General features: G+C 52.8%; 2 protein-coding genes across 6 annotated transcripts in view; one reads left to right on the top strand and one right to left on the bottom strand.

The window, feature by feature from the left end:
* LOC133361317 (zinc finger protein 91-like) overlaps positions 1-23933 on the bottom strand; it is a gene marked incomplete at its 3' end in the record, with an annotated part of 1159662 nt that overhangs the window by 735200 nt on the left and 400529 nt on the right. The gene's annotated exons all lie outside the window — the stretch shown is intronic.
* LOC133361257 (coiled-coil and C2 domain-containing protein 1A-like) overlaps positions 1-23933 on the top strand; it is a 52871-nt gene that overhangs the window by 22055 nt on the left and 6883 nt on the right. For 3 of the 5 annotated variants that reach the window (XM_061580160.1, XM_061580162.1, XM_061580159.1), the window contains 13 exons: positions 106-275; positions 3569-3653; positions 3833-4017; positions 4730-4855; positions 5596-5654; positions 6621-6737; positions 11536-11609; positions 19892-19950; positions 20395-20446; positions 20900-20999; positions 21384-21468; positions 22631-22768; positions 23414-23445. In XM_061580160.1, the coding sequence (XP_061436144.1) occupies positions 106-275; positions 3569-3653; positions 3833-4017; positions 4730-4855; positions 5596-5654; positions 6621-6737; positions 11536-11609; positions 19892-19950; positions 20395-20446; positions 20900-20999; positions 21384-21468; positions 22631-22768; positions 23414-23445 (1282 nt within the window). Of the gene's footprint in view, positions 1-105; positions 276-3568; positions 3654-3832; positions 4018-4729; positions 4856-5595; positions 5655-6620; positions 6738-11535; positions 11610-19891; positions 19951-20394; positions 20447-20899; positions 21000-21383; positions 21469-22630; positions 22771-23413; positions 23446-23933 lie in introns of those variants that run through there. The other 2 variants (XM_061580161.1, XM_061580163.1) reach the window with 2 other exon arrangements.

Below are 23933 nucleotides of genomic sequence, written 5' to 3'. Positions count from 1 at the left end.
CGCATGCTCATTAACATATTCGCTCATATCCATTCGCATCTCCCCAAGTCTCCCCTCATCTCCCCGCGTCTCCCCCATGTTACGCTCCCCCCATGTCTCCCCCAGCATTCCCTCCCATCCCGGGAGTCGTGGGATCGGGGGGTGAGGACGCTGTCGTTGCCTCCCTGGCGAGCCTGGACAGACACGGAGACCTGCAGAGCGCGGAGATGGAGACGGGGGAGAGTGGGCAGAGGAGTGGGGAGAAGATGGAGAGAGCTCCTGCTGCTACTCGCTCGGTACGAGGAGAGTGGGGAGAGTGGGGAGAGTGGGGAGAGTGAGGAGAGTGGGGAGAGTGGGGAGGGTGGGGAGGGTGGGGAGAGAACTTCCGCTACCCATTTGGTACGAGGAGAGTTTGGGAGAGTGGGGTAAGTGGAGAGAGAGGCGACGTTGGGGAGGGTGGGGAGAGTGTTGAGAGAGTTCCCGCTACCTGCTTGGTACAGGGAGAGAGAGGTGGTGGTGGTAATGATGGAGGTGGTGATGATGATGGTGGTGATGGTGGTGGTGCATAAGAGCAATACCATGGATGGAAGGCCAATTCCAAAATCGGCTAATTTCCTCATGGTGCTTGTAGCCACCACAGTGACCAAACTTGGGGCTCTGGATGGGTGCGAGGGGCTGTTAACCCCTCCACCTTCATATCAACTACCACAAACCCATATGGAAAATATAGAATGAAGCTTAAATTTTGACTTAACTTTCATGGCTGCAGGAATTCATATTCTATGGTTCTTTAACAATAAAATAAAAAAAAGTGAATATTACGACATTTCGATCGCAACACAAGCGGTCGACCGCTTGTTTTTTTCTATCTACGTGACTTTATCAAAAGAACCATAGAATAGAATGAAGCTTGTGCCAGAGGCCCGGGGGGACAGGCGTCTATGAGGTCTCCTGGCCAAACCCCATTTGGCGGAGCCAGGAGACTGAATCCTTACCCTCGGGGTTCCTCCAGAAACAGCAAAAAGCCACTGCGAGTGGAATGTTCAAACGCTCACTGCGGAGGAGAGGTTACCACTATTCTGTTGGGAGCTGGACCGGATCTCTGTTATTCAGGAGATCCGTTGGACTGGCTCTGGCTCCAGTCACTATGAGGGGTGGACAGTCCTCTACTCGGGGCAGGAGACTGTCAAACAACAGGGAGTGGCTCTTCTGAACAAAAGAATGAAGGCGGCGTGGGAGCATGGCGGTGAGGTGTGGGAAACTGTAAGCCCCAGGCTACTGTGGGTTCGCCTTCCCATCAACCACAAGCGAGGAGTGGTGGCCGTGGTTACTTATGCGAGATTTAGGACTGTGGCTCATGCAACTACAATGGCTGCTTTGGGTGCACGGTCCAAACCTTCCCAGAGACCCTGGCTGACAGGAGGTGTTCCGGCTGACTGAGAAATAGCGACAGGCGCACTCCCAACATATACAGCATCCCACGTCGGAGAATGAGGAGGCTTACCGCAGCCTTCGCTTCGAGATTTGGAGAGGTGTGAGGCGCCTCAAGGATAGGTGGTGGTCGCGGGTTGCTGAGGAGGTCTTGCAGGGGTGGGGGGGGGGATTCCTGAGCCTGGAAAACATTGTGGTGCAAAGTGGGGATGACCCTGTTGGTGCTGCTGTGCCTCAAATATTGGAAGAAGCAGTCACCCCCTGTGAGTGGCTGGCTGAAGTGCCATCTGTTGAGGAAGTACGGAAGGCGATCCAGAGTCTGAGATCAGGAAAAGCACTAGGCAGAGATGATCTGCCAAGTTAAATGCTGATGGAGGGTGGCGTTTATGCACAGACTGCCCTACATGACATCATAACAACAGTCTGGACCACTGGACGGGTTCTGCAGGATTGGAAGGATGCCCTGGTAGTCCCCCTCTTCAAGAAGGGGGCCCGCACAGACTGTAACAACTACATGGGCATCTCACTCCTCAGTGTGCCGGGAAAGGTCCTGGCAAGGATTATTCAACATCGCCTTGCCAGGCATGCTGAGGAGAGGCTTGTGGAGCCCCAATGTGGTTTTAGGATGCCATGTTCTCTGTCCATCTGCTACAGCAGAAGTGTAGGGAATTCCAACAAGACCTACATCTCTGCTTTATTGACCTGATCAAGGCCTATGATACATCAACAGCCTAGGGCTGTGGACAGTTCTTCATGCCCACAATCAATGAGGGTCTTCATGTTAGTGAGCGGGCCTGGGTAAAGCTATGCGTCCAGGAGTCGGAGTCATTTCCTGTTCACCTTGGGGTGCGACATTTTTCGATCATGTCTTTTGTGAAGCCTTCTATGGCTGTACTGGAGGAATCTCCATCTGGTACAGATGCAATGGGAGACTGATCGATGCCCGGTTGCGGTCAAGGTATGGCTCCCTATTGGTCAATCATGCTCACTCATGCTGATGATCTGGTGATTACTGCTCACTCAGAGGAGGATTTGGAGGCGCTGCTGCTGAATCTGGAGGGTGCCTCTCAGAGGTGGGGCCTTATAATCGGCCCCACCAAACCGAAGCACCTGCCTGGGTATTTTGTGGCATCAAACACTCTACCCCCTCATCTCCCCATTGGTGATGGGGCAGTTGTGGAGAGAGTGGAGAGTTTTCCATACCTGGGCAGTGTGCTTATGACCAGCTCTGGTTTGACAGCAGAGGTCTCACTCCGAATCAGTCGAGCGGCATTATAATTATCTTTTCAACGGCTCCGTAACGCTGTGGGAAAGCTACTTGGTCTGTCACTCCACACGAAGCTTCGGATAATCTCGGCCAGTCATGACCTCCCTTCTCTATGCTTGCGAAACGTGGCCCCCCCTAAAGGAACATCTTCATTGGTTAGAAACATTTAGCCTGGCCTGCCTACGATCCAACCTCGGTTTAACCAGGCTGGATTTTGTGAGGAGCTCACAAATCCTTCAATGATCTAGACATAGTTCCATCGGTGAGCTCCTCCGGCAGGCAAGGTTGCGTCGGCTGGGTCATGCAGCCCGCATGTCCAGCCACTGCATGCCTAAACAGCTTTTGTTTGGCTGGATAGAGGGGGCTAAACGGGCACGGCACGGGCTAGAGAAGAGATGGAGTGATGTGGTACAGGAGGACGTGGAGCTGAGACGACTTGCCGATGACTGGTACCAGCGGTGTCAAGATCGGCCTCTGTGGAGGAAGCTCGTGAAGGACGCTACTGGGCAGTGGGAGGCAGTCGCCCTCCAACAACAACGGAGGGCGGAGGAGCGACGCTCACAACAACGAGCGGAGTGCCGGGTGGATAAAACCCAACAAGTTGGCACAGTCGACCCACGCCACCTGCTGGTTCTGTCCCGTGACCTCCGGCCAGCGGGCATTCGACAATTCACGTCGCATTAAAGTTAAAGTGCACCTAGCCTGGCACAGGCGCCGTGGTGACGTCACCACCACTTAGTGGCGAATTGTGGATATTGGTGGTATAGATGGCGATGTTGATGATGTTGGTGATGATGGTGGTGATAATTGGTTGTGATGATGGTGGCGCTAACAGCACTTGCCCCGCCAGTCTGGTAAAGCTACACGAGGGAGCTTTGTCTTTGTGTCCAGGTGGCTCCTCCAACCACTCCCCAGCCAGTTCCTGGACCTACCCAGTCAGTTCCTGGACCTACCCAGCCAGTCACAAAATCACCAGGTAAATCACCTCCCCACTCACCTTCCCACTCACTCACTAACTCACCCACTCACTCACCCACTCACTCAATCACCCACCCACTCACCCACCCACCCACTCACTCACTCACTACTCACTCACCCATCCATCCACCCACCCACTCACTCACCCACCTACCCACTCACCCACCCACTGTGTAGCTGCCTGCCAGCAGCAGCTGCAGCTGCGCCTGCTGCAGCGACGCCGCACCCTGCTGCACGCCGCTGCGCTGCGCTGCAAGGAGAGTGGGGACCTGGCGGGTGCCAAGGTGCTGCTCAAGCAGCGGCGTGGAGTGGACGCCTTCCTGGAGCACTGCCAGGCCGGAATGCCAGTGGACATCGCCCAGGTGACGGAGACTCATCACAATCACAGTACCCCTGTCTCTCTCATCGCCACGGTGACGGAGACTCATCACAATCACAGTACCCCTGTCTCTGTCATCGCCACGGTGACGGAGACTCATCGCTACCCTAGTAGTCCTGTGTCTCTCATCGCCACAGTGACGGAGACTCATCACAACCACAGTAGCCCTGTCTCTCTCATCGCCATGGTGACAGGGACTCATCGCTACCCTAGTGGCCCTGTCTCTTTCATCGCCACGGTGACAGTGACTCATCGCTACCCTAGTGGCCCTGTGTCTCTCATCGCCACGGTGACGGAGACTCATCGCTACCCTAGTAGTCCTGTGTCTCTCATCGCCACGGTGACGGAGACTCATCACAACCACAGTAGCCCTGTCTCTCTCATCGCCATGCTGACAGGGACTCATCGCTACCCAAGTGGCCCTGTGTCTCTCTCACGATCACCGTCACTACCATCGTCTTCACCATCGTCCCAGTGTCTCGCTCCTCATCACCAGGGTTGCTGTGGTTGTGGTAGTGATTGTGGTTATGAGTGTGGTAGTGATGATTGTGGTTGTGGTGGTTGTAGTGATTGTGGTTATAAGTGTGGTAGTGATTGTGGTTGTGATTGTGGTGATTGTGATTACGATGGTGGTTGTGTGGTTGTATAGTGATTGTGGTGATGCTGATTGTGGTTGTGTGATTTTGTGGTTGTAGATTCCGGCACCACCTCCGCTGCCAGACTCGGACTTTGAGTTTGTGTCTCGACGAGAGGCTCGGGACTCTGAAAGACACCACGAGGAGTACTCGCGGCTCGGCCACGTCCTCAGGGCACAGCATAGCGTGAGAGGAGACACGGGGAGACACGGGGAGACAGAGAGAGACACGGGGAGACATGGGGGAGACACGTGGGAGGGAGACACAGAGGAGAGACATGGGGAGACAGAGAGAGACACGGGGAGACATGGGGGAGAGACACGTGGGGGGGACACGTGGGGGGGAGACACAGGGGGGAGATACAGAGGGGACACTGGGACAGAGAGATACACGGGGAGACATGAGGAGACGCGGGGAGACACGGGGAGAGAGAGAGACACTGGGAGACACGGGGGGGAGACACAGGGGAGACATGGGGAGAGACAGAGACAGGGGGAGATACGGGGGAAAGACTGGAGAGATACGGGGGAGACATGGGGGAGACACGGAGAGAGAGATGGAGGGGAGAGAGACACGGGAGACAGACCCGGGGGGAGACAAGAGGGGGAGACCTGAGGGGATACACACGGGAGAGAGAGTGACAGGGGGAGACACGTGGAGGGGAGACACTGAGAGAGAGACGGGGGGAAAGAGACGGAGGGGAGACAGACCCAGGGGGAGACACGAGGGGGAGACACAGAGGGGAGACCTGGAGAAAGAGAGAGACAGTGGGGAGACACTGGGGAGACACGGGGAGAGAGAGAGACCAGGGGGAGACACGTGGAGGGGAGACACTGGCGAGACACGGGGAGACACGAGGGGGATACACGCGGGAGAGAGACGGGGGGGAGAGACTTGTCTTTTTGTCCTTCTGTGTTCTGTTCCAGAAATGCCAGGAGATTGCTCAGCAGTTCACACTCCTGGGCAACATCACGGAGATCGCAAAGTGAGTCCCCTCCCTCCCTCTTGTAGTGTATAGAGTAGTGTAGTGTATTGTAGTGTAGTGTATAGTGTAGTGTATAGTAGTGTATAGTGTAGTGTGTAGTATAGTGTAGTGTATAGTAGTGTAGTGTATGGTAGTGTAGTGTATAGAGTAGTGTGTAGTGTATAGAGTAGTGTATAGTGACTTTGTAGGATGAACGTTGAGATTTATAAGGGCACGGGGTGACCAGTAAGGTCTGAATGGTCTGTAATAAGGTAGGGCACTGATAAGGGGTTGACGGGCATGTGACGGGCATGTGACGGGCATGTGGCGGGCATGTGACGGGCATGTGACGGGCATGTGACGGGCATGTGGCGGGCATGTGACGGGCATGTTACATGTATGTGCACCGTACAGCATCTCGTGTAGGCCGGCGCCCTTCACTTTGTCTCCACAACGCAACTCCCGCATTCGTTAACAATTTATACTGCATTTCGTTACTTTTGCTTTTTAATTCACAAGACGTTTATAGAGTTTACTTGATTTTCTGTTACATGTAAAGCAGTCTGTTACGTGTACGTGTGTAGCGGTCAACGCTACGCTGCGCTACGAGCCCGGCGACCCGAGTTAGATTCCCGCTCGTGGCTGCCAACACCGGTGACGATTATCTGAACTGGTCATTGGCCTCCGCAAGGTTGAAAATGAGTTACCTGGCGCAGTGGCTGTGTAAACATCGCCTGTGGTGAATAATGCCCTGGGGGCATAGTGTGGTCAATGATGCCCTGGAGGCACTGTGTGGTCAATGATGCCTTGGGGGCACTGTGTGGTGAATGATGCCCTGAAGGCACTGTGTGTGTGTGGTGAATGATGCCCTGGGGGCACTGTGTGTGTGTGTGTGTGGTGAATGATGCCCTGGAGGCACTGTGTGGTGATTGATGCCTTGGGGGCACTGTGTGTGTGTGGTGAATGATGCCCTGGGGGCACTTCTAGGTACGAGGCGATGGAGGATGAGGTGGCTACCCAGTTGGAATTCCTGCGCAAGGCCCACAGCCTGGGCCTGCCTCCGCCTAAGTCGCACCAGGAGAAGCGCACCATGAGGGCCATCCGGTGTGTCCACCGCCTGGCACCGCACGTACACCCAGCAGCACACCATAGACTCAACACTACCCATAGACTCAACACTACCCATAGACTCAACACTGCCCATAGACCCAGCACCACACCATAGACTCAACACTACCCATAGACTCAACACTACCCATAGACTCAACACCGCACCATAGACTCAGCACTACCCATAGACTCAGCACCGCACCATAGACTCAACACCGCACCATAGACTCAGCACTACCCATAGACTCAACACCGCACCATAGACTCAACACTACCAATAGACACAACACTCCCCATAGACTCAGCACTGCCCATAGACTCAACACTGCCCATAGACTCAACACTACCCATATACTCAACACTGCACCATAGACTCAACACTGCCCATAGACCCAGCACCGCACCATAGACTCAGCACTGCACCATAGACTCAACACTACCCATAGACTCAACACCGCACCATAGACTCAACACCGCACCATAGACTCAACACTACCCAAAGACACAACACTAGCCATAGACTTAACACTACCCATAGACTCAGCACCGCACCATAGACTCAACACTGCCCATAGACTCAGCACCACACCATAGACTCAGCACCACACCATAGACCAGGGGTCCTCAAGCTTTTTAAACAGGGGGCCAGTTCACTGTCCCTCAGACCGTTGGAGGGCCGGACTATAGTTAAAAAAAACTATGAACAAATTCCTATGCACACTGCATATATCTTATTTTGAAGTGAAGAAACAAAACGGGAACAAATACAATATTTAAAATGAAGAACAAGTAAAGTTAAATCAACAAACTTGCCAGTATTTCAATGGGAACTATGGGCCTGCTTTTGGCTAATGAGATGGTCAATGTCCGGTTCCATATTTGTCACTGCTAGTCGTAACAAGTGATGCAAGTGTGCATCCGTTAGTCTAGATCTGGTTGGAGATTTCAAATGTTTCATTCTGGAAAAAGTCTGTTCACAGACATAAGTGCTGCCAAAGATGGTTGCCATTTTGAGTGCATGGTTCCTGAGATGAGGATATGTCTCAGAGGGGAGAGATGCATAGAAATTATGAAGGCTGCTTGACTTGAATGCGTCTTTCAGAGAGTCACAATTCTGCAGTCCAGCCAGTTCCATTTGGTAAATTGTATCCACATTTTCAATGTCAATAGAAAATGGGTTACGGAAAAGCTGTATGTCCTGTTCATGGAGATGAAGCTCTTTAAATCTATATTGGAACTCCTTTTGCAATTTTTCCAGTGAATCCACACATGTTTTGTTTGGGAATGCAACCAATGGTTTTTCCGCTAACAGATTTTGAGTTGTGGGGAGATGGCAGAAGTTTTCCTCCTTCACTTGTTTGATGAGGAGGCCTAATTTTACTTCAAATGCTTTGACATGTGATTGCATATCACAGATGAGCTTCACCTTTCCTTGAAGTTGCACATTGAAACTGTTGAGTAGCTCTGTTACATCTGTCAGAAAGGCAAGGTGCCATTTCCATTCTGCATCATTGAGCTCTGGTACTTCTTTGTTTTTTAAAGCAGAAAAGCTGTAATCTGTGGAAGTAAGTCATAGAAACGTTTCAAAACTCTCCCTCGACTCAGCCAACGGACTTCTGTGTGGTACAGAACATCTTCATAGTCAACATTTAGCTCAGACAGAAATTCCTGAAATTGTCTGTGGTTTAGTGCATGAGCTCTAATGAAGTTAACAGAGTCCCACTTCAGTGATTTACTACACAGCGCTTGTTGGTGGATGAGGCAGTGTATGGCTATTGGATGAGAATGGTTATGTTTGTCCATCTCTTGGTTAATGCGAGCAATTACTCCTTTCTTAGACCCCACCATGCTAGGAGCACCATTAGTTGTCACACTGGCTAGTTTAGCCCAGTTCAGCTCCAAACCATTCACAGTTTGGCAAACCTTTTCATAGATATCCTCTCCTGTAGTTGTTCCTTTGATGCTTTGCAGTGCAGCAAGCTCTTTTGTGACTTCGAAATAGTCATTCGTCCCACGAATAAAAATTAGAAGTTGTGCGAGAATCACGAACATCATTGCTTTCGTCGAGTGCCAAGGAAAAATAGGAAAGTTTTTTTGTGGAATTTTGCAAATGCTGATGCAAATTGTCTCCCATTTCTTCAATCCTCCGTGTAATTGTAGGTCATAAAAGACTCACTGTACTAAATAAATCGGCCTTCTCTGGACACATCTCTTTGGCAACAGAAAGAAGGCATTATTTAACAAATTCTCCCTCCACGAATGGTCTGCCAGTGCACGCTATTAGCTTGGCAACTTGAAAACTTGCTCGCAGTGATGAAATATTTAGCTGCTTCTGCTTCACAAAAGTATTTTGCTGAGTTGTTAATGTATTTTTCAGTTTTAATATTTTATCTTTTTTCACTTCTCCGACCAAACAATCATATTTATCTTTATGTTGAGTTTCATAGTGTCGACGTAAATTGTATTCTTTGAACACAGACACTATATGCTGGTATATCAGACACACAGCTCTTTCCTTGTACTGCATGAAAAAGTAATCATAAGTCCACTGTTCTTTGAATATCCTACACTCCGAGTCAATTTTTCTCTTTCTTGACATCATTGTTTCCTAGGGAGTCAAAATTGCTATGAGTAAAATACCAATATATATACAGCGCTACAAAAACAATATACCAGCAATGACTTTGCCCACACAGAGACATACAGACTGCACTGCCCATCAATGCAGTCTGATTGGGGGAACTCCGCTTTTACCCCAGGCTCACACTGGTGCGGGTGCCATTAAAAAGTTAATTACACCTGCAGTTTTGTTCACAGATCGCAGTGCGATCTGCGAACTCGCATAGGAATCTGATCGCATGGGGGAGAAGACCCATGCGATCCGATTCCACTGCAGGAAAAAAGAAGGCACATGTGCCTTTTTTCTTCCGAATCTAATGCAAGTTCAGCCATACAAGCATATGGCTGAACTCGCACTGCTCAGAGATCGCAACAGTATGAACCGGGGCTTACACAACATACAACATATAACCTCATACAACTGAATAGCAATCAGAATATAAATGCACTTACTGTCATTTAAATTGGGTTTCCTACTCCTCGGCTGTCTGTCACTGACCAGCACGGGAAAACAGCAGGCAGCCCCTCCAGAGATCAGAGATCACTCTGTTATTACCCCTCTATCATTTACTCAGCACACAGGAATATCACTGGGAGTGGAGCCGAGGGGCAAGTGAGGGAGCTGAGGGAGGGAGAGCCAGTCAAGCGCAGCCAGGGGAGGGCTGGCAGTCTTAGGCCTGGGGGGCAAGTCCAGTCAATTGGCCCATTGAACCATTCACCAGCGCAGCCCAATGAGTGCTCACCAGCGCAGCCCAATGAGTGCTCACCAGCGCAGCCCAATTAGTGCTCACAAGCGCAGCCCAATTAGTGACCATGGGCCGGATAAATGTCCTCGGTGGGCCTCATGTGGCCCGCGGGCCGTAGTTTGAGGACCCCTGCCATAGACTCAGCACCACACCATAGACTCAACACTGCGCCATGAACTCAACACTACCCATAGACTCAGCACTGCCCATAGACTCAACACTACCCATAGACCCAGCACTACCCATAGACCCAGCACCGCACCATAGACTCAACACTACCCATAGACTCAACACTACCCATAGACTCAACACGACACCAAAGACTCAACACTGCCCAGACTCAACACTGCCCATAGACTCAACACTACCCATAGACCCAGCACTACCCATAGACCGAGCACCGCACCATAGACTCAACACTGCCCATAGACTCAACACTACCCATAGACGCAACACTGCCCATAGACTCAACACTGCGCCATGAACTCAACACTGCCCATAGGCTCAACACTACATCATAGACTCAACACTGCCCATAGACTCAACACTGCCCATAGACTCAACACTACCCATAGACTCAACACTGCCCATAGACTCAACACTGCCCATAGACTCAACACTGTCCATAGACTCAGCACCGCACCATAGACTCAACACTGCCCATAGACTCAGCACCGCACCATAGAGTCAACACTGCCCATAGACTCAGCACTACCCATAGACTCAACACTACCCATAGACTCAACACTGCCCATAGACTCAACACTGCCCATAGACTCAACACTGTCCATAGACTCAACACTGCACCATAGACTCAACACTGCCCATAGACTCAACACTGCACCATATACTCAACACTGCACCATAGACTCAACACCGCACCATAGACTCAACACTGCCCATAGACGCAACACTGCCCATGGACTCAATACTGCCCATAGACCCAGCACCGCACCATAGACTCAACACTGCACCATAGACTCAACACTGCCCATAGACACAACACTGCACCATAGACTCAACACTGCCCATAGACACAACACTACCCATAGACTGAACACTGCCCATAGACCCAACACTACCCATAGACTCAGCACTGCCCATAAACTCAACACTTGCACCAAAGACTCAACACTGCACCATAGACTCAACACTGCACCATAGACTCAACACTGCCCATAGACTCAATACTGTCCATAGACTCAGCACTGCCCATAGACTCAACATGGCACCATAGACTCAACACTGCCCATAGACTCAATACTGCCCATAGACTCAATACTGCCTATAGACTCAACACTGCACCATAGACTCAGCACTGCACCATAGACTCAACACTGCCCATAGACTCAACACTGCACCATAGACTCAACACTGCCCATAGACTCAACACTGCACCATAGAGTAACATTCTTGTTGTTTTTCAGAATAAATGCTCACCTCTCCGCCTTGGAGATGGAGTTGCTGATCGTGAAGGGGATAAACCTTCCTGCTCCATCCGGTGAGAGAGACACACGGAGAGAGAGCGACATGGGGAGAGATATATGGAGAAAAACATTGGGAGAGAGACATTGAGAGAGAGAGAGACAGAGACATGGGGAGAGAGACACGGGGATAGAGAGACTTGTATACTGTGTGTATGCAGTATGCGTGTCCTGCAGGCTGCTCCCAAAAGCGATCTCCACTCCTGTGTATGTATACTGTATGTGTATACTGTACACGTGTGTGCAATATATACGTGTACTGTATGTATGTGTATGTTGTATATGTACTGTGTTTATACTGTGTATGTGGTATACATATACTCATACTCTTTGGTTCTTTCGGTAAAGTCACGTAGGTATAAAATAAAATAAATCACGACGTTTCGGGCGCAACACAAGCGTCCGTCAGGTGGGAAAGCATGGTCTGCTGCTGAGGCAGACTGTTTTAAAAGGTTTGAAATGGGTGTAGCCTAAGGGTCATAAAGAAGTGGCCGGGGCTAATGACGTTAATGTGAGAAATTAGTATGATGTTAATGAGAGTGATTAGAGGGCACGGAAGTGGCTATGTTAATGTGAGAGATTCAAATCAAGATTATAAGTATCCTGTCCGTGTATACTGTGTGTAGCACGCAGTATGGTACAGTCTGCGGTATAGTCCAGTCCACGGTATAGTGTACTCTTTGTATACAGTTTAAACACAACATGCTGTATGTAGTGTGTACAGTATACAGTGGGCGCTGTGTATACAGTACATGTGGAGTGGCATGACTGGGTGATGCCACTGCTCCCCGGATGTAGTGGCTGCCCCAGGACGCCAGGGGGCGGTAGAGTGCCCGGCTCGAGCTGGCCGTGGCACTCGGGTTGAACCCGGGGGGTGGGCTCGTGACCCGAGGTATGGAGCCCAGGACCCCCAAAAGGGGGCTGGGGGGATGACGTGTCCACAGCCCAGGTCCTTCTCGAAGGTTCGAGCAGGAGGGAATGGCTGGGGGCGGAGAGAGCCGGGACTGACTCTATAAGCCGGACCCCTGAACGGGTCCGGCTGCTGTTGTATACTCGAAGACCCGAAGCCGTCACCCTGAAGACCCGAAGCCGTCACCCTGAAGAGGAGCTTGAAGACGAGACCCGGACCCCAGCCAGGGTCAGGTCGACGTCAGCCTCCCCAGTGTGAGGAGCGTTAGCCCGGAGGACAGACCTCCGTAGAGTATCGGGTGAAAGGGGCCGTTACCCCTTCGTGTTAAGGTTACCCTTGCTATTGTAGAGGTGATACGCGCTGGGATTAAGGATCGTATGCACAGTGCGTGATGATTGGCTGTGTAGGTGGTGACGCGCGCTGACGGTGGAGGATCAGGGGTCAGCGCGGGGTCGTGGGTTACGGGGTACCGATTGGCTGTGGGCGGTGACGCGCTGAGAGAGAGTGCGTCGTGATTGGGTCATTAAGGAACGACGCTCACGTCGACGCCGCATCAGCTCCGTCCCTCGTGAGCAGGGGCTATAAAAGGGGATGCACACAGGCGTAAGGGCAGTGTGTAACCAGCGAAGAAGGAAGACGGGGATGAAGACCTAGAGCCCTGCGGTACCTAGCCCCGCTGTCCTAAGGGGACCGGGACTCTGTGTAACCCAGAGGCGAGTGTAGTGGGTGTAGCCATAGGTCTACACGAGTCGAGTGTATTGTGTAGCCAGAGGCATAGGGCTTACACGAGTCGAGTATATTGTGTGTAGCCAGAGGCATAGGGTCTACACGAGTCAAGTGTATCGGGTGTAGCCAGAGGCCTAGAGCTTACACGAGATTAGTGGAGTGTGTCGGAGGAAGAAGAGAGACCACACGTTGTATTGTGATACCTAAAGGATTTAATAAAAGTGTGTTACCCGTCAAGAAGTTCCTGCCGTCAATTCCCATACTTCAACTGGCGTCAGAAGTGAAACGGTCCTCCAAGCATGGATACAAGGAGGAACCGTCGGACCCACGGGATTGACCACGAGGACAACCTCGACGACGCGGGCCAGCGGGCATCAGGGGGTGAGGAAGAGGAGCTGCCCACGGGGCAGGATCCACCGACGGCGCCGGTCGAGCGACGGGGGACTGACACCGTGCTTCGCGAGGCACACTCCCGTCTGGCGGAGCTGCTGCTCACCGCCGCGTCCATCTTGGCGGAGATCAGCTCGTCGGGAGGAGCGGGGACGGCGGCCGACGTGCTACAGGGTCGCCCTGCAGATTCCCGCCAAAACGATTTGGCGATTCCCGCCATTTCATCCGCTCCAACTTTTGGCGGGAACGGCCATCACCACGTGGCAGCGGTTCTCCATGCGCGGCCGCTGACGTCACCAACGCGCGCGGCGGACCGCCATCACACACCCGCCACTGGGGCCGCCATCTTACACACCGACGGGGGGGCAGAGAGGAAGCACGAGGAGGAGGACGACTTTATCTTTCAGCAGCGCCTTCCCACGTTGTCAGCATTCAAGGCGGAAGGCGGGGATTGGAGCCAATTTCAGCGCAGATTTTTGGCGCATCAAGAGATGTCCGCCTGGTCCGACGCTACGGCACTGCGGGCACTGCCTGCCATGCTGGACGACAACGCGCTCGCGGCCTTCACGTCCGCACGCAGGTCGGACCGCTCCACGCTCAAGGATGCGCTGGCTCTCATGGCCAAAGTCTACGGTCCTCCCTCGGCGTGCCGCCATCATTTCTACGCAAGACGGAAGGCGGACACGGAGACCGTGCTCGCCTACCGCACGGCGTTGCTCGCTCTCGCTGACGCCGCGTTCCCTCGTATGGACGAGGAGGGCCAAGATGCGATGGTTTTGGAGCAGCTGCTCAAGTTGGCGCAGGACCTGGGGGTCCCCATCAACACGGCCGACGACACCGATATTTCTTCATTACGGGTCGCCACGAGCATGCAAGCGCACGAGGTCCTTCAACGAAAGCAGGGGGTCGTCTGCAACGCTGCCGTGGCCTCAACTCCGGGTCCGGTTGACACCGTGCCCCAAGTCGTCAGCCCACGAGAGGACGCGTTCATCGCGGGACGAGCGGGGGACTGGAGGTCGGGGGGTCGTTCGCCTCTGCGAGCGGCCCGCAAGCTGGAGCAACCGAGATCTCCGACTACTGTCATCACCTGCTATAACTGCGGCCTTCGTGGCCACGTGGCCTCCGGTTGCCGCGCCCCACGTCAGCGCGCCATGGGACCTCGGCTGGACGACGACCAAGGCCCCAAGTCATCACTGCAAACCCCGGCAAGTCGCGGCACCTCACATGCTTGGCCCGCATACTCGACACGTATGGGTCGTCGCGTTGCGACGAGGGAGAGCCGAGTAGAGTTCGGGGATTCGGTTCGGAGAGGGGGGTTCGGCCGGGACCGGGGAGACATTAAATGGTCGGAATTGGGGCACAGAATAGTGGCTGCCTCAGCGGGTTCATCCGTCGTTACCGGATCGATTGATGGGGTCGAGGTCAGGGTGTTAGTGGACACGGGGGCATCGGCGACTATTATTTCGGATCTCATTTATAATATTCTCCCGGTACAATGTCGTCCGCTTCTTCCGGTGGATGTGCCATTTTACGCCGCAAACGGGGAATCGTTGGGCATTATCGGTCAGATTAGGGCGTCCATTTGCATTGGTGATATCAAATTGTCGGGACCCGTTTTCGTTTCATCTTCCCTGGCGGTTCCTTGCCTATTGGGCACTGATTTTTTGGCGAAAATGCCCATCAAAATTCTCATTGATCAGCGTTGCATTGAACTACCATCGGGTCGCCGTATTTCATTTTTGACGAGCCCTAATGTAATTTGGACGGCGTGCGCTACCATTCAGGCGTTAGCAACACAGACCGTGCACGTGCCCCCGGGTTCACAAATGTTGATTCCCCTCCGGTTACGGAAGCCATGGGGGAAGGAGGCCTCGGAACAGGCCATGCTTCTGGGTCCTTCTAATAGGGCTGTTGGAGGTCTCGATTTATCGGTGGCTCACACTTTGGTTGGGGCAGACAGGGATCCGTTTGTCATGGTTTTAAACGCTGGGGCGCGGCCGGCCGTCATTCAGCAGGGCACCGTGCTGGCTCACGCGGCACGGGTCCCTGCGGAGGAGAGGCTGGTTGCGCAGGCTGATCCGAGCCCCACGAATAGCGTACCATCAAAGGAGGACCTAGATTGGATTGATATGCTGTGCGCGGACTCTGACGATTTGTCAGCGCTACAGTTGGGTGCGTTGCGCGGGTTGCTGATTGAATTTTCGGATGTCTTCAGTAAACATAAGTATGATATCAGATGCACGGACCTGCTACGCCACCACATTGAAACGGGCGATGCGGCACCGGTCAGGCAAAATCCCTTCCGACTGAGTCCTGCTGAGAAGGAACATGTTCAGTCGGCAGTTAACGATATGCTGGAAGCCGACATTATTTCGCCTTCTTCCAGTCCTTGGGGAGCACCTATTGTGCTCGTTAAAAAGCAGGACGGGTCCCTGCGATTTTGCGTCGATTTCCGCCGCCTGAATAAGATCTCGGTGGCCGACGCGTATCCGCTCCCCAGGATGGACGAGTCTCTCGACGCATTGTCCGGTGCGCGATACTTTTCGACTCTTGATTTATTGTCCGGATTTTGGCAGTTGCCACTCGACGAGGAGTCTAAGCCTAAGACTGCATTCCGGACTCCAGGGGGCCTGTTTCAGTTTAACCGGTTACCCATGGGACTTCACTCCTCTCCTGCGACGTTTCAGCGTCTTATGGAATTGGTTTTGTCGGGCTTGCAGTGGGAGACGTGCCTCATTTACCTTGACGATGTCATTGTTTTCGGTAAAACGTTCGAAGAACACCTCCAGCGATTGAGAGGGGTGTTCTTGCGAATGCGATCGGCTAAATTAAAGTTTAAACCGGCCAAATGCCATCTTTTTCGTAAATCCGTGAGGTACTTGGGTCACATTGTCGACTCTTCGGGGATTTCTACCGATCCTGCGAAGACGGACTGTGTCAGTTCGTGGCCGACGCCCACGTCAGTGTCAGACGTGCGCAGTTTCATCGGTTTTGCTTCGTATTATCGCCGATTCGTTGAGCACTTCGCCACCATTGCAAAGCCCTTGCACGCTCTAACGGCAAAAGGAGTGAAGTTCCGGTGGGGACCGGAGGAGGAGGCTGCATTCTGCTCCCTCCGGGACGCCTTGGTAAGGGCCCCACCCTTGTGCTATCCGGACTTTGAGAGTCCCTTCTTGCTAGACACGGATGCTAGCAACACGGGCATTGGGGGAGTGCTGTCCCAAGTCGTTGGAGGGGTCGAACGGGTGGTCGCCTATGGTAGCAGGGTGTTGTCGCCGGCAGAGCAGCGCTACTGCGTCACCCGTCGTGAACTACTTGCCATTGTTTTTTTTGTACAACAATTCAGGCCATATCTCTATGGTCATCATTTCACGGTCCGGACGGACCATGCGGCGCTCCAGTATTCATTACGGGTTGCCCAGCCCTCGGGCCAATTGTCGCGGTGGTTGGAAGTCCTCCAGGACTATCAGTTCACGACTACGTACCGTAAAGGGTTGCGACACACGAATGCCGATGCCCTGTCGCGGTTGTTGCCTTGTCACAAATGTGCGTGCTTATCGGGATCGGCGCGCTGTAAACCTCCGGTTACGGAAGGTAGGGAGGCGTTGGTTGCGACCGCGAGCACACCAATTGGGGATGGTCCCGCTACCCCAGGGGGTCAGGACTCGCTGCTCTCACTGTCGTTGATTGAGTGGGGCCGTCTCCAAATGGCGGACAGCTCTCTGCTGACATTGCGCCGAAAGACGGAGGGTTCCGAAGGTAGCCACGACCGAACTGGCTCCTACGTGCTTAAGCAGGGCCTGTTGATGAGATGGGACAGTTTGTCCCGACGGCATGCGATTGTGGTGCCTTCTGCTGTGAGGGGGAAGGTTGTCTTGGCCGCACACGAACGCCTCTTGCATTTGGGAGTTAACAAAACGCTTGCCCTGCTTCAGCGTGACTATTATTGGCCGGGAATGGGGGGTGACGTGGTGAATATTCTGAAGGGTTGTGTTGAGTGCGCCAGACGGAAACCACCGCCCGTGGCAGCTAATCCACCGCTGCAATCTATTCAGGTCTCGCGCACTAACGAGCTCGTTGCACTCGATATTCTGGGGCCCTTTCCGGTCACGCCTAGGGGTAATAAGTACCTGTTGGTGGGGGTCGAATATTTTACCCGGTGGCCTATGGCGTGGCCACTCGCCAACCAGTCGGCGGCGGCTGTGACGGACGCCTTTGTCCAGGGCTACGTCCTGGACAAGGGGGCTCCCGAACGCTTGCTGACTGACCAAGGGAAAAATTTTTCGAGTAAATTACTGCAGGAGGTGTGCGACCTGTTGGGTACCAAAAAGGTGCGTACCTCCCCGTACCACCCGCAGACGGACGGGATGGTGGAGAGGCTTAACAGGACATTGACCTCTATGCTGTGCCAGCAGGTGTGTGAGTCGCATGTTGATTGGGACCTGCAGGTCCCTGGGGTCCTTGCCGCGTATAGAATGGCCCCCCATGCAGCTACGGGGTTTTCCCCGTTTTTTCTAATGTACGGTCAGGAAGCCGACCCGCCCATGGAAACGCAGCTGGGTCTGCCCGCACCACGAACTAATTCTAAATTGGCAGAGCATATTAAATTTAATATTCATAAACTGACAGAGGCAAGGGAGGCCGCACGGCTTAATTCGCGGGCTCGCCAAATTGCGAACGAGCGGTTGCGGGCACGGAAGGTGTCCGTGCACAATTGGGAACCAGGTGACAAGGCCTGGCTGCATTGCCCTCAGGCACCTTTGGCCACGTCGCCTAAATTGTTGAAGCCGTGGCGGGGACCCGTGGAGGTCGTGCGGGTGGCACGCCCCCAGTGCGTTCAGATAAAATGGGGGAAACGCCGTTGGTACGTCCACCCCTCCCGACTGAAACCGTTCTCGCCTCCGTATGGCCTCCCCTTGTGTCGTGAGGGCCGAGCATGTGACGTGACCGACGACCCTGAGAGGGAATTGTCCTTGCCTGCTCCTCACATGTCTCCGCCTGATCCGCTCCCAGGTGTCTCGGAACTGACTGCTGCCGACCACCGGCGGCCGGATCTTCACGGCGGGGCCGGTCCTTCCAGGCCCGACCCGTGCCGTCTAGAGCTGCCGGAGACACCGGACGGTCGCCAACGTCCCGTTCCATACGACGGACCGGCCAGACGGACTCGCGCTAGGTCGCGCTACTTTGTGTAACCTACCACGTGCGGAGTCGAGGCAGCCGGAGCGCCTCGGCACTGCGTGGGTCACAGTGACACTTGGCGCGTTCGTTTTACGGTGTTCGCTTTTATTGTGTTGTTCGTCGGGCTGTATATTGCTTCATATTTAAGGTTGTGTTATGTTGTTGTTGTTGTGTTACGGGGCACACTGGGATGTGGAGTTCTTTATTACTGCGTTGCGTTATGTTGTGTTGTAGGTTAACAGCCGGGCCGGCTGCAAGCTATGTGGGAGGGGGTGATGTAGAGGTGATACGCGCTGGGATTAAGGATCGTATGCACAGTGCGTGATGATTGGCTGTGTAGGTGGTGACGCGCGCTGACGGTGGAGGATCAGGGGTCAGCGCGGGGTCGTGGGTTACGGGGTACCGATTGGCTGTGGGCGGTGACGCGCTGAGAGAGAGTGCGTCGTGATTGGGTCATTAAGGAACGACGCTCACGTCGACGCCGCATCAGCTCCGTCCCTCGTGAGCAGGGGCTATAAAAGGGGATGCACACAGGCGTAAGGGCAGTGTGTAACCAGCGAAGAAGGAAGACGGGGATGAAGACCTAGAGCCCTGCGGTACCTAGCCCCGCTGTCCTAAGGGGACCGGGACTCTGTGTAACCCAGAGGCGAGTGTAGTGGGTGTAGCCATAGGTCTACACGAGTCGAGTGTATTGTGTAGCCAGAGGCATAGGGCTTACACGAGTCGAGTATATTGTGTGTAGCCAGAGGCATAGGGTCTACACGAGTCAAGTGTATCGGGTGTAGCCAGAGGCCTAGAGCTTACACGAGATTAGTGGAGTGTGTCGGAGGAAGAAGAGAGACCACACGTTGTATTGTGATACCTAAAGGATTTAATAAAAGTGTGTTACCCGTCAAGAAGTTCCTGCCGTCAATTCCCATACTTCACTATGATAAACGTGTTGCCTCTATTGAAGTCTCGCTCTCCATTCTACCCACTCCACATGCACGTGTGCACAGTACACAGCGTGCTGTTTGAAACTGTGTACAATATACAGTGTGTACTGTGTACATCACCTGTGCATTGTACAGTGTTTACTGTATGCGTGTACTGCAGGATACTCCCAGGGGGATCTCAACTCCTTCATTAAATTTGAGTTTCCGTTCCCCACCTCTGTGAGTAGCCCCATCACCATCATCACCACCATCACCACCATCATCACCATCACCATCATCACCACCATCACCACCATCATCACCATCATCACCATCATCATCACAACCATCATCACCATCATCACTACCATCATCTCTACCATCACTACCACCATCATCACTACCATCATCTTTACCATCACTACCACCATCATCACTATCATCACCATCATCATCACTACCACCATTATCACCACCATCACTTCCACCATCACCATCAGTAGCATCATCACCACCATCGCTACCATCACCATCATCACCACTACCACCACTACTACCATCACCATGGTAGTAGTGGTGGTAGTAGTGGTGGTAGTGGTTGAGTGGTGGTAGTGGTTGAGTGGTGGTGGTGGTAGTAGTGGTTGAGTGGAGGTAGTGGTTGAGTGGTAATTGTTGTGGTTTCAGGATCAACCACAAACTGACAAGACTCAATCAGTCAAGAACTCCTGCAACCCTGGTGAGACTCTCTCCATCTCCCCGTGTCTCTCTCTCCCCGTGTCTCTCTCTCCCCGTGTCTCTCTCTTCCTTCGTCTCTCTCCCCGTGTCTCTCTCCCCGTGTCTCTCTCTCCCCGTGTCTCTTTCCGTCTCCCCGTGTCTCTCTCTTCCATGTCTCTCTCTTCCAGTGTGTCTCTCTCCCCGTGTCTCTCTCCCCATGTTTCTCTCTCCCCGTGTCTCTCTCCCCGTGTCTCTTTCCCCGTGTCTCTCTCCCCGTGTCTCTCTCCCCGTGTCTCTCTGTCCCAGTGTCTCTCTCTTCCTACATCTCTCTCCGCGTGTCTCTCTCTCCCCGTGTCTCTCTCTCCCATGTTTCTCTCCCCGTCTATCTCCGCCATGTCTGTCTCTCTCTGTCTCTCTCCCCGTGTTTCCCCATGTTTCTCTCTCCCCGCGTCTCTCTCCGTGTATTTGTCTGCAGTCTACAACGCCGAGTTCAAGCTGAGTATCGTGCGCACGAACCGCACATTCAGACGCGCCATCTCCTCCAAGGGGATCCGTCTGGAGCTGTACCACAAGAGGTGAGACAGAGACAGACACATGGTGAGAGAGACACGTAGAGGTCGCAATCGGGTACCCGATACCCGTACCCTACCCGATACCCGGCCGGGTATCGGGTACGGGTACCCGCTTGTGACCCTGGTGCAGCCGGGTATGGGTACGGGTAAGGAATCAAAACCCGTTTGCGACCTCTGGAGACACGTAGAGAGAGACAGAGACAAAGAGAGATGAGGAGAGACACAGCGACTCTTTCTCAGAGATTGGTGGTTTTGGTGGTTGTATAGTGGTGGTAATGGTTGTGGTGGTTGTGGTACAGGTTGTTGTATAGTGGTGGTAGTGGTTGTGGTGGTTGTGGTACAGGTTATTGTATAGTGGTGGTGGTGGTTGTGGTTGTGGTGCTGTAGGTTGTTGAAGTCTGACTTGGTGGCCTGGGCTTCGTTCCGACTCGAGAAACTGGAGACTCAGAGTCACGTCAGAGCCATCCTGGAGGTAGTCAACAACCACCACAACCACCACCACTGTCAACAACTACCACAACCACCACAACCACTGTAAATAACCACCACAACCACCACTACCACTGTCAACAACCACCACAACCACCACCACCACTGTCAACAACTACCACAACCACTGTCAACAACCACCACAACCACCACTACCACTGTCAACAACTACCACAACTACCACTATCATAACCACTACCACCTCTATACAACAACTACCGCCACCACTACCACGAGCATAACCACTACCAACCACAACCACAATAAAACCAATACCAACCACCACTACCAACCACTACAACTACCACTACCACCACTACACCTACCACTACCACCACTACCATTATCAACCACAACCATCACCACAACCACCATGCAGAAGGTGATGATAGTAATGATGTAGATAACGGTTATGGTGATGTTGATGTTGGTGATGATATTGTAGATGATGTTGATGATGATGATGCTGATGATGATGATGGTGTAGATGCTGATTATGTAGATCACAATGTAGATGTTCATGATGATGTTGATGATGGACGACGTAGATGGTCATTTCATAATGTAGATGCTGTTGATGCTGATGGTGTTGATGATGTTGTTGAAGATGATGTTGACGATGAAGTGGTTGATGATGATGGTGTACATGATGATGATGATGTTGTGGACGTAGATGATGATGGTGTACGTGATGATGTGGTTGATGTAGGTGATGATGATGTAGATGACTATGATTATGATGTAGATGATGATGATGATGTGGTTGATGTTGATGTTGTAGGTGATGATGATGTAGATGTCTGATGATGATGTAGATGATGTTGATGATGTTGATGTTGTAGGTGATGATGTTGTAGATGATGATGTGCTGGATGTTGATGGTGTAGGTTATGATGATGTAGATGACGATGATGTTGTAGATGATGTAGATGACGTAGATGATAATGTGGTTAATGTTGATGTAGGTGATGATGATGTAGATGTCTATGATGATGATGTAGATGATGTTGATGTTGCAGATGATGATGTTGTAGATGATGATGATGATGTGCTGGATGTTGATGTTGTAGATGATGATGATGTTGATGTAGGTGATGATGATGTAGATGACGATGATGTTGTAGATGATGATGTTGATGTTGTAGATGATGGACGGCAGGAAGCCCACTGGAGGCAAGTTGGAGGTGGTTGCTCGCCTGAGGGAGCCTCTGGCTGGGCCTGAATTCTACCTCTCAACAGAGAACTGGCTCAGTGTGGAGGTGGTGAACATCGCTCCGGTGACGGTAACCTCCTGCCTCTTTGCCTGTCTGTCTCTGTGTCTGTCTCTGTGTTTCTCTGTCTCTTTGTCTCTCTGTCTGTCTATCTGTCTGTCCCTCTTTGTCTCTCTTTGTTTCTCTCTGTCTCTCTCTGTCTCTCTCTGTCTCTCTGTCTGTCTCCGTCTCAATCTGTCTCTCACTCTCTCTCACTCTGTCTCTCTCTGTCTCTCACTGTGTCTCTCACTCTGTCTCTCTCTGTCTCTCACTCTATACCTTTCTGTCTGTTTCTGTGTCTTTCTGTCTCTTCCTCTGTCGCTCTCCTTTTCTCTCTTTCTCTCTCACACGTGAAGGGAGACACGCTGGGAGGAACCTCAGAGAAAGGAGGAAGTAGCCAACTCCCGTGAGTGAGAAGGGAGGGAGACACGGGGAGACTTCGGGGGACTCGGGAAGACTCGGGAAGATGTGCAGAGACTCGGGGAGACCGCAGGGAGACGCAAGGAGACTCGCGGAAACTCGGAGACTCAGTGAGACTCAGGGAGACTCGGGGAGATGCAGGGAGACTCAGGAGATGCGGGGAGACGCGGGGAGATGGGGGGAGACTCAGGGAGACTCGGGGAGATGCGGGAAGACTGATGGAGAGACAGATTCTCAATTTTGTTTCTGTCTCTGTAGGTTCCCAAATCTCTTCCTCCAGCTGCTAAGAGGTGAGTGGATGGGTGGGTGAGTGGCAGGGTGGGTGATTGAGTGTGTGAGTGGGTGGTTGGGTGGTTGGGTGGTTGGGTGGGTGGGTGGGTAGGTGAGTGAATGATTCGATGAACCGGTGGGAGGGTGAGTAGGTGGGTGGGTGGGTGATTGATTGAGTGTGTGAGTGGGTGGGTGGGTGAGTGAACGAGATGATGAGTGGCTCGGTGCTTGGTGAAACCCGCTTCCGTGGAGAAGCCTCTCTCGCAGAGGTTGGTGAGGGCTACGCCTTCTTCTGGAAGGGTGTTCCACAAGATTCTCGCCGCCTCCATGGAGTGGGTTTTGCTGTGAAAACCTCAATCCTCCAACGCATCCCTGAATCTTCTGTTGGCATTCGTAAGCGGCTGATGACATGGTGCATTCCCTTGGCTGAGGGATGCTCTGCCATGCTCATCAGTGGTTCTACGCCTCCACTGGATGCAGACAATGAGGCCAAGGAGGCCTTCCTGAA

The sequence above is a fragment of the Lethenteron reissneri genome, chromosome 72, assembly GCF_015708825.2.
Source record: "Lethenteron reissneri isolate LAM-NWPU_2019-01 chromosome 72, ASM1570882v1, whole genome shotgun sequence".
NCBI lineage: Eukaryota > Metazoa > Chordata > Hyperoartia > Petromyzontiformes > Petromyzontidae > Lethenteron > Lethenteron reissneri.
Note: the sequence above shows the minus strand (reverse complement) of the source record. Positions and strands in the feature narration are given on the sequence as shown.